Source organism: Paramormyrops kingsleyae, chromosome 3 (assembly GCF_048594095.1).
Source record: "Paramormyrops kingsleyae isolate MSU_618 chromosome 3, PKINGS_0.4, whole genome shotgun sequence".
Taxonomy (NCBI): Eukaryota; Metazoa; Chordata; class Actinopteri; order Osteoglossiformes; family Mormyridae; genus Paramormyrops; species Paramormyrops kingsleyae.
Genome location: NC_132799.1, coordinates 24437242 through 24447441, shown reverse-complemented (window position 1 = coordinate 24447441; position 10200 = coordinate 24437242). Strand labels below are relative to the sequence as shown.

The window sequence follows — 10200 nt, the reverse complement described above, 5'->3', positions numbered from 1 at the left end:
CAGGCACCGCCGCCCCCCCCCCGGGAGGAAGCTGCAGCCAGGAATGCGCCCCAAGAGGCGAGCCCAGGCACGCTATGCCTGATCGGCAGCCGCTGATGGAGGCGTGGCGGACAGGATGCCTCCTACTAACAGGATAGGCTCCCCCAGACATGGGCGAGCGGGAATAAGGATAGCAGGGGACCCCAGGCGAACCAGACGCTGCTTCAGTGACTGGATGGAGACGAGGAGAGCTGACAATGACTCTGGCGTAGAGGGATCCTCTGAGCCACACATAGCTCAGGAACCCCCCACAGCAGAGGCTGGATGTGCAACTGAAATCCCACCTCTGCAGACAAGTTAGTCTCTGTTCTGTGAAAAAGAAGAGTGTTAATGGGCTTCCCAACCACTGACTAACTTTGGGGTGTTGAGGAGCTCAAACAGCTGCCTGACAAAGACAAAGTTATTCCTGCGCCCTGGGCTCCAAAACGAATTTGCCAGTGTGTTTGCAGAAGCATATTCATTTGCCAGAGACCACTGTTATCAAGTTACTGCAGTGCTGCTGGTACGAGTAAGCAGCCTGGGGAGGGGGGGGCTTCCAGGTGTTACCTACAGCTCTTAGGATGCTGTTGTGGGGAAATACAAGTAGCAGGCAAGTTATGCTTGTGTTGTGTGGGGCCTATTATTACACCCGTACACCCAGATAGTCACTGGGGGGTTGATTAAATGTGTGGTTATTAGGTGCCGTACAAGTGTGTGGTTATTACTGTAGGTGCCGTAAAGTTGCTCCAGAACATTCCACCTCCTCCCCAGGTCCTCAGGCACCTGAGTCATGGCCCTGTGCAGAGTCTGTGTAGGGTCTATGTAGGCTCTGTGTGAGCTTTGTGTAGGCTCTGTGTAGGGTCTATGTAGGCTCTGTGTGAGCTTTGTGTAGGCTCTGTGTAGGGTCCATGTAGGATCTATGTGAGCTTTGTGTAGGCTCTGTGTAGGGTCTATGTAGGCTCTGTGTGAGCTTTGTGTAGGCTCTGTGTAGGGTCCATGTAGGATCTATGTGAGCTTTGTGTAGGCTCTGTGTAGGGTCTATGTAGGCTCTGTGTGAACTTTGTGTAGACTCTGTTAAGGGTCTATGTAGGATCTATGTGAGCTTTGTGTATGCTCTGTATAGGGTCTATGTAGGCTCTGTGTGTGCTTTGTGTAGGCTCTGTGTAGGGTCTATGTAGGCTCTGTGTGAACTTTGTGTAGGCTCTGTTAAGGGTCCATGTAGGATCTATGTGAGCTTTGTGTAGACTCTGTTAAGGGTCTATGTAGGATCTATGTGAGCTTTGTGTATGCTCTGTATAGGGTCTATGTAGGCTCTGTGTGTGCTTTGTGTAGGCTCTGTTAAGGGTCCATGTAGGATCTGTGTGAGCTTTGTGTTGGCTCTGTGTAGACTCTGTATAGGGTCTATGTAGGATCTGTTGTGAGCTTTGTGTAGGCTCTGTGTAGGCTCTGTTAAGGGTCCATGCAGGATCTGTGTGAGCTTTGTGTAGGCTCTGTGTAGGGTCTATGTAGGACCTTTGTGTACACTTTTAACAAATACACCTCTGTTGTCTTACAGCCAGTGTGGTTCATGGAAGTAGGTAAGGGACCTTCCAGAAGAAGCAGCTGTTTCAGCACTGAACAAAATGCACACAGGCCCTGATTAAAATACCTAAAACGTAAACGCATTACATACAACAGCTGCTTCAGTTTCAGGCTGCGCTGTTTGTTTGTTTAATAGGTGCTGATGAAGTCTAGGCAGTGAGAACCATGAATGTAATTAACTGGCTGCATGGAGGTAATGGTGATGAATCACAGCTCACGGCCTCGGAAGAAGACTTTCCGTTTAATCCCCTTCTGTTCCTCAGCTGGAAGGAGCGTGTAGAAGTGAGCTGGCAGAGTGACCTGAGACAGACCTGAGATCGAGGTTTGTAATCATCATTTATTAAGGCTGCTAATTACCAGGAGCTACAGGCAGTATTAGGAAAAGGAGAATGACTCGCATACACATAACATTCGGCAAGATTTGTACATCAACATGTGCGGCATGAAAATCAGCACTAATGGATGCTGAGAAGATCACACACCACACCACTGAAATACTCCCTTAGATTAGCTACTTAAATTGGATTGAAATTCCATATTTTTGCCACAAATGAATAAAAAAATCTTTCCTTTTCCAATCAGTGTTGTCTTCACTGCTGTCTCTCGCAGAATCCCGCCTGCACTGTGCTGAAGAACACGCCCCACTGCTGCTGGCATCTCCCATGCTACCCTGCTCCTCCTTCTGCGCGGCCGCCGGCCGTGCCAGAGAGAAAAGGCTCCAGAAACTGTAGCCGACCGTAGCCGGCCAGAGCCGGCGGGTCCCTCCATCCCGCCGGAGAAGCCGGCAGCCGGCTAGCGGCGGGTTCCTTTAAGGTTGCTGGTTTGAATCCCTCTGTGATGTCACCATTTGGCTTCTGAGAAGGCCATTAGCCCCCAGGGGCTGTCTGACACTGCTTTGGATGGAAGTGTCCTCTGAATAAGCAGAGAGCCGTTAAATGGGTGCGGTCCGCAGGAGGCTCTGCAGTGAAAATAGCTGCACTTACCTCAGAATCACATTCACACCACCGGCCCTTTAATATTCCTTCCTTCACCGCCGCCTTATCTGGCCAGTGCAGCTGCTGCCATTGTTCCAAGCCATGGGCTTGTGTGCCAGTGTGGGAATAACCCCCCCCCCCCATCGCAGGGTGCCATCACAAACTACACAATTTCACACATGCAGGGACTTTGCCCCAAGAAGTGGTTCATTTAAATCAGATACAAACCAGACAAAGTGCATAAATTCTGACCAATGCCATAAAATGCATGAAAACAGCATTTGATTGAAAGTTACCAGTGTGACGAATCAATATTTATCCTTGAAGCCAAAAATTTCAGATAGAGCACACAGTGTTGTGTGGTTCCACATGGAAAACCAGCATTTTAAGGGAAATTCTAATGAACAAAGTAGATTTAGGCAACAGGTCTATTGGACAATTAACATAGACAGTGTGCATATGTTTCAGATGTTACATACGTAGTTTAATATTCAATCATAGTCGTATTAGGATTTAGTTAATATACATAAATGCGGGAATTGAATACTCTTTGTCCTCATATAGACGGACCTGAGAAAGAGTGTATTGAGGGATACTGAGGGATGTGCACTGGCGTTCTGATGTCACGCGGCTGGGCTTGTCCTCGCGCGCCTCCGCCTCTGTAAAGCCCGCGGCGGACTTAAGCCACATGCATCTAAAAGTCAGAGAAGTCCGGGGCTAAACAAGGCCGGTGTTCAGCCCAAACCGAACTGATCAAATACGTGCCTGTATAACCTTTAAATAGGCTATAAAAAGTCAGCTAAATATTACTTAGCTCATTCTTTATCGTCTTTTATCTCGTCAAATATATAGTAATAATATAATAAAATATAACCATCATCGTTATTATATTTATATAAATTATTATTCTTTTATTGTATTAATGTTCACTATTATTACCGTTCGTCTTCTTATAATTATTATTAAAATTGTATAATTTAATTACTTAAACCCGAGCTTGTCGCGCTTTTACTTACGCATTCAGCTGAGTAGGTGTTGCTCTAACACCACATCTAAAAGATGGATCATTACGGGGTTTGATTATGGATGTAAGGACGTAGTCTCTTAGTCTCAGCCTCCTTACCTGCTGTAGGTCTGTCACATACTGTATAAGCGGTAGTTTTGGCACGGCTGGGCTCCTGGCTCCATTACCCGCTTGACTGAATGCATCCTGGCGATGTAGCGCTCGTTTCACAGCCATTTATCTGGCTCAGTAACAGCTGTGCACCAAGTTAAATTACAAGTTAAAGTGATGCGGGAAGAGCTTGGTGCTGAAGCGAACTGCAGCAACAGGAGCGCCGGGGGAGAGCCGTGCCACGGATCCGAGAGGCGCTTCCCCTTCCTCCAAGTAGCACTTTTGGGGTCTGTTTTCGTCGTGGCCGCCCTCGGCAATCTGCTTTTCTTACACGCACTTTGGAAGAAGCGCAAGAGGAACAGCAGGACACAGCTGTTCCTGCTGCACCTGTGCATCGCCGATCTGCTTCTGGCTTTCTTCCAGGTCCTCCCCCAGCTCTTTATGGGAATAACCCCGCACTTCAGGGGCTCCGATGTCGCCTGCAGGGCTGTGAAGTATCTGCAGGTGGTGGGCATGTCTGCCTCGGCGTACCTAATCGCCGCGATGACGGTGGAGCGCTACAATGCGGTCTGCAGACCCAGCGTGTCCTTCTTCAGAGGCTCCTTCCGGAGGTATGTCGCGATCGGAGCAGCCTGGGCGACAGCGCTGGCTTTCAGCTCTCCACAACTGTTCATCTTCTCACTGCGAGAAACGCAGGAACACGTGTACGACTGCCAGGCCACCTTTATTGATCCTTGGGGAAGTGAGATATACATCACCTGGGTTACCTTGTCGGTCTTCATATGCCCTGCCGTAATTTTACTTTTCTGCCAGATACAGATATGCACAGGGATTTACTTAAATATGAAGAGGAAATCGCTGCAGTCGGCAGCAAAGGAGGGTCGATCGGCTTCCAAAGGCGTGTCAAAGACCATGCTAAAGACGGTCAAAATGACATTTGTCATCATTGTCGTTCATATGCTGTGCTGGAGCCCGTTTTTCCTACTCCAGCTGTGGTCGACCTGGAACTCCCAGAGCGCGCCAACAGAAGGTAAAATCTCACCGTGTCTAGGGCCAGGGCACACCGTTCGGGAAAGATCAATAAACATTTAGTAGATATAAATGTCACTCGTATATTTTGTCCCTTAATGCTTTGCATATGTATTGGGCTGTCAAACCCCACTTGATGAGTTACGTCAGAAGTCGGACGAGGCCAGCAGAGTATCCCGTTTCTTTATTTGTATGAGTATGAATGTACATAAATTCATATTTTCTTCCCCCAGCTCCGGCATTTATCGTAATGCTGCTTGCCAGTTTGAGCTGCTGCACCAACCCCTGGATCTACCTGTATTACAGCTAGCGGCTAGAGGAGCTGTTACCGCGCTTAAAGACTGAGTTTTACACGCAGAGAGCAGTGTTACTTCGCAGGGAGAACGTTAGGGGGCGCTACGAGTCGGAAGCTTTGATTAAAAGCAGAACCGTTCCTTTGTGGTTGACTCGGTAAATCATGATTTAGATTATCGCGCAATTATGAGAATAATTAGTGAAAGTGACATACCATATATCTCTGTGTATGGCTGAGAAGGACCGGATTCAACTGGATTCAACACTTGTATACATGTATTCATATACGGTATGACATCTACTACGATACAAAATTAAAACACATTGTAATTTGATTCAGTACATTTGTCTGTCTTTCCATCCGTCCATCCATCCATCCATCTTCCAACTGGTCAGGGTTGCTAAGGGGTCTGGATCCTTTCCCAGGCAGCACAGGACAGAAGGCTGGGCTGGACCGCGGCTGGGATGCCAGTCCATCACAGAAGAGTAATTACCTAATAAATCCCCTGAAATGTATGCTGTAGTTGTAGCTGAAATAATAAAAATGGGCCTGGCACTGGCTTCACTGTGGTCCTGCACCTTCACAGACGTGGGCTTAATTCTCCGTGAATCTGCATGTTGTCTGTGAATCTGCACGTTCTCCCCACGTCCACACAGCTACCTCCAGGGACTCCGCTTCCCCTCTCCATCTGGACACACGTGGATGTGGAGAATTGGCACTTTGAGCTGCGTGCGCCACGTCACAGGCTGGCGTTCCGTCAGGGTGACGCCCGGCCGCGTCCCTGTGCCTCCTGAGAGACACCAGGCTCCCAGAGATCATGCAGATACACACGATGCATGGATGGATGGTACTGATGTTGTCATGTATCACAACACACCCATGTAAAGCACCTTAGAGCAACTCTGTTGTGAAAGGCGCTATATAGAAATGAACTGAATTAAATTTTTCTTAAGTACTATTAATTCATTGAATTTATAGATTTTTTATAATAAAGTTAGGGAATCTTTTCTTCAGTGCTAGTGAACTGCTTAACCCTGTCTGGTTATTGTAACCTAGCAGTGCTAGTCAACTGCTTAACCCTGTCTGGTTATTGTAACCTAGCAGTGCTAGTCAACTGCTTAACCCTGTCTGGTTATTGTAACCTAGCAGTGCCTGTTTGTCCTGGTTGGAGTTTTGGCAGCTGTGTTACTGAAGTGTTTAGGGCGTATAAATATTCTAGATAACATCATTAATAAAATGCATGCATGTTGTGGACACGTTTCACTGGTGTTTTTAATAATGAAATGTAAACACTTGTAGTAATAATCAAAGTATGACTGGAGAGTATTTAAATACACATTACATATTTCTTAAGTTTGACACCTAATGGTTTGATTGTAATAATGATTCAACAATGTTGGTGCTCATTTCTGTGCATGAACAAATTAACAAATACCTCAATGAAATTACAATGAGGGTTTTGCCTTCAAATGTGTTGTGTAAATGTGGTTGGAAATTTGTGCTCAATAAGACATGTATATATTCAAGATGATTGTACCAATTAACATCTTATGAAACACTACACGGGTGTAATTAACAAAATTTAAAGGAGAGGAAGGGATAAAGAGAGAGAGAGGGAGGGAGGGAGAAGGAACAGGAGAAGCTGTGAAAGATGGAGAAGAAAGACAAGGAAATGAAGGGGAGAGAATGAGGGAGAAAGAGAGAGACTGAAGGCAAGTTTCTCAGTTCTGTTAAACTCCTCAGTGGATCCGTAGGTTTGACATTTAAGAAGATGAATTCACAGCCTTGTGCACCCGCTCAGCCTTTGTGCCTTATGATATTCTTACTGCGTGATGAAAGCTTTCTTCTCCCCAAACACAGACGACCCAGAGCTAAGTATAATTAAACACTCTACATTTTCATGCTGGTCTTAAATCATAACCTGAGACAGTCTGTCGCTAATAATCACTGTCACGGGAAGAGGGAGGAAGGGCATACATTTTACAAAGGTCTGGAAATTACTTTTTTTTGATGAATTTTAAATGAACAGTCTAATGGTCTGGCATTATAAATGGTGATGTCTGAAATGGGGCAACAGCTTCCTCAGACTAATGTGATTGCTGAGCAAATGTTTACTGGAAAAAGGTTTATGGAAAACGTGAGACGTCTCTGGAATAATTCAAAGAAATGAGCCTGAGCTTCTGACAAAGTAACACACAGAGTAGGTTACAAACAGTGTCCAATGGAAGGGCTTCGTGCGAGTCATGTGACCATTGCGGTCGACGCTGCTTATTCCCTACACATGTAATCACAAGCGGTATTTCTTACCACGTATATACGAGTAATCTGAGTTATGAATGAAAACACTTCTGCAGAGTCTGCCTCTGAATGTAATTCATGCAGGTATGCTGCATGAATGCACTACAGCGGGTGAACACTAACCATTAAAACTCGCTGTCACAATGACTAATTATCTCATTAGGAGCTATCTATAGACTAGCTGTTTCCAGTTGCAGAGAGGAATGAAGCAAAGCATTTTTCTATGTCAGCCGCAGATTCTTCACGTGCTTCTCCGGCATGTCATTCTGGTAATTAGGCCCGCAGGCGGTTAATTGCCCTGATATGGCTTTTGCACACATGCGTTCCTCCACATTTCCCACATTCTCATGGAGCCGGCGATAAAAGGGATCGGATTCTATTCTGCAGTGCATCGACTGGACACGGTTTCCCGGCAACGCTGGTTTCCGTGGCATCCAGCAAAGGCTCGGTAAGGTACCTTCAGGTACAGTAGCCTGGGCCAACATGACTGATGCAATGGAAGGAAAAGGGGGCTCTGGTCTGGTCTGACAAATCTGAGGGTGAGAGCGCTGACGGACATGTACCCGGCGTTCTAATGTCAGAGACGCCAAGATGGCGGTAACTCCCCTGCGCCGCATCCTCCACCATCAGCATATGTGTTACCAGTAGGGCTGCCACTGGTCCAGGATCTGCTGGGACCACCCAGGATTTTGGTCGTCTGTCCTGGAAAAAAACAATTTCACTCCGGGACACAGAATGTCCTGGAATCTGAGCCTTCTGTTCATGTGTGTTATTAACGCTCTCAAATTCAGTCAGATGATTAATGGTAAGAGACCCCACTGTGTCTCACTGGCGATGAAATATGCTCAAAGAATGTACTGTATCTTTGGCCAATCAAACAATGTCATGACAAGTCATGCTCTACATGCGCTGCAGGGTTTGTGACGAGTGCAACATCGAACACTGCTGCCATGTTCAAAGATCAAGTACGTAAAAAAAATTAAAAATGAAGTTACAGTACATTGAGATGGGTGGTGAAACAGACGAGGAGGACAACGAAAATCCAGCCAAAAAAATGAAATGTCTTACATCATACAAATATGAATGGGAACAGTGTGAAAACAGTGACTGATGGAAATCGTATTAGTAAAAGTATTACTGCAGACTAAAATTTGTGCAGTTTTGGCTTAAGCATGCAAGGATACGCCATGTGTTACATTTTAATGCTATTATTTTATGTAAAAACTGAAGGAGTAAGGTATGTGGCGACTTATATAACATGTAACAACTAATAAAAACTAATAATAATAATTGATGGATGGATGCAGGAAAGTCCCTTTTCGCCTCCATCTTACTCTCCTTGACACACGTGCAGGTGACAGTGAGCTTGGCAGTGAAGGGCAGCCACTTGAGCTGGGAGTTAAGGGTTGCGTTCAAGGGCCCGCAGATGTGGCTATTCTGCCGAGGTGGGGGATCGAACAGGCGACCTTCCGGTGACAGGCACAGAGGCTTAGCCCGCTAGTGCATTATACAGTTAATAATCAATTATCAGTGCATGTTTGAGGTTATAATGTTATAATATAACACTGCCATGTAGGATTATAATGTCCCTATCAAGCAGACATAAACAAACTTTTGGAATGATGTCACTATGTTCAGTATTTTTGCTCGATGACTATGTGTCTAGGAATTATATAGGCGTGAGGAGGTAACCTCAGTTAGCGCTCACCCTCCCGGATTCCTGTCTCCTGCTGCACCCCTGCAGCGCTGAGGTCTGACAGCACCAAGAAATCGGGGCAGCAGCAGACCTGCCGTTTCACTTCGAACGCTTCTGTCGTTCTGTCGTGACTCACATCTAGACACGCCCTGCAGGCCTCCTGGGCTCATCTGTCATATTGAAGGTCAGAGAGCAGTTTAAAAGATGGATCCTGTTATTGGGGTCAATATAATGACAGGAATCGCCAAAATATATAAAAAAATAAAAATACAATGCATTGCTTACTCGACGACTACACAAAGATATTAGAGCATTGAGTAATTCCCTGCCGTACAATGATTGAACCAATCAATAAATAGGTTACCATGGTGAATGGTCATGCGGCAGTCACCACAAGCAGACAGGGACATGCGTCTCAGATGTGAATGTCAACAGGAGCTGGCGTAGCGTCTACTGTCCATGGCCAAAGAAGCCAGAATCGACACTCGTAACCTGATCCCTGAGGCCAGGACGACTGTACCCTGCCAGGGGGAAACTGCCGTCTCCTGCGAGTCTGCTGAAGTAGATACGACCAGCCTGAAGACATGATGAATCATCAAAATGATTACGTCACTGAAACGGCCGCGGGCAAACATACGCTTATGCCTGTTCACTGCATGAAGAGGCTCCCACCACGAGGCGGAAAGCGGTACTGCAGGCAGTGACTAAAGCAGACACACCGCTCCCTACTGTAGATAATTGCTAGCCTCAGAAGCTAAAACGAGATTATTCCCATCAGCAGCTTGCAGACTCAGCATCACACAGTGACACAGTCCAGAACAGGAGCATCTTCTTGCACTTACTGGGGAATTTACTGGGGTGAGAAATTATCCAAATATTTCTTCTTATACTAAATGTATAACTGAAAAATCGTACTGAAAATGAACATTTTAAAATTGAGATTATATTTTTTGTTCAGTAGGGTTTACATTTACATATACCTGTAATATGTAATATCAGTAAATTTAAATTTGAAATTGTGGAAACCCAAAGCGAGTGTCGCTGAGTGGAAGCGCAGGATCCGGCATCACGCGAAAGCAGAATTGATCACAGTCCCACCGGCCACGACGAAGGGACCCATCGGCTAACTGCTGCCCCCTCGTGGTAATATAGTGCTTAACATCACTCGGCCAAAAACGGGAAATGACACATCAGA

General features: G+C 46.0%; 1 protein-coding gene across 1 annotated transcript; it reads left to right on the top strand.

Annotated features, from left to right (window-relative positions):
* The first annotated feature begins 3056 nt into the window (after positions 1 to 3056).
* Positions 3057 to 6440, top strand: avpr2l (arginine vasopressin receptor 2, like). Its single transcript, XM_023816106.2, has 2 exons — positions 3057 to 4717; positions 4950 to 6440. The coding sequence occupies exons 1-2, from the start codon at positions 3865 to 3867 to the stop codon at positions 5024 to 5026; spliced, it is 930 nt and encodes a 309-aa protein (XP_023671874.1). The 5' UTR covers positions 3057 to 3864; the 3' UTR covers positions 5027 to 6440.
* The last annotated feature ends 3760 nt before the right edge of the window (positions 6441 to 10200 follow it).

Bases quoted from the DNA above. Each gene is read 5' to 3' on its own strand.
- avpr2l (XM_023816106.2), top strand. From the start codon at position 3,865: ATGCGGGAAGAGCTTGGTGCTGAAGCGAACTGCAGCAACAGGAGCGCC. The intron at 4,718-4,949 runs GTAAAATCTCAC...TTCTTCCCCCAG, and splicing joins CCAGAGCGCGCCAACAGAAG to CTCCGGCATTTATCGTAATG.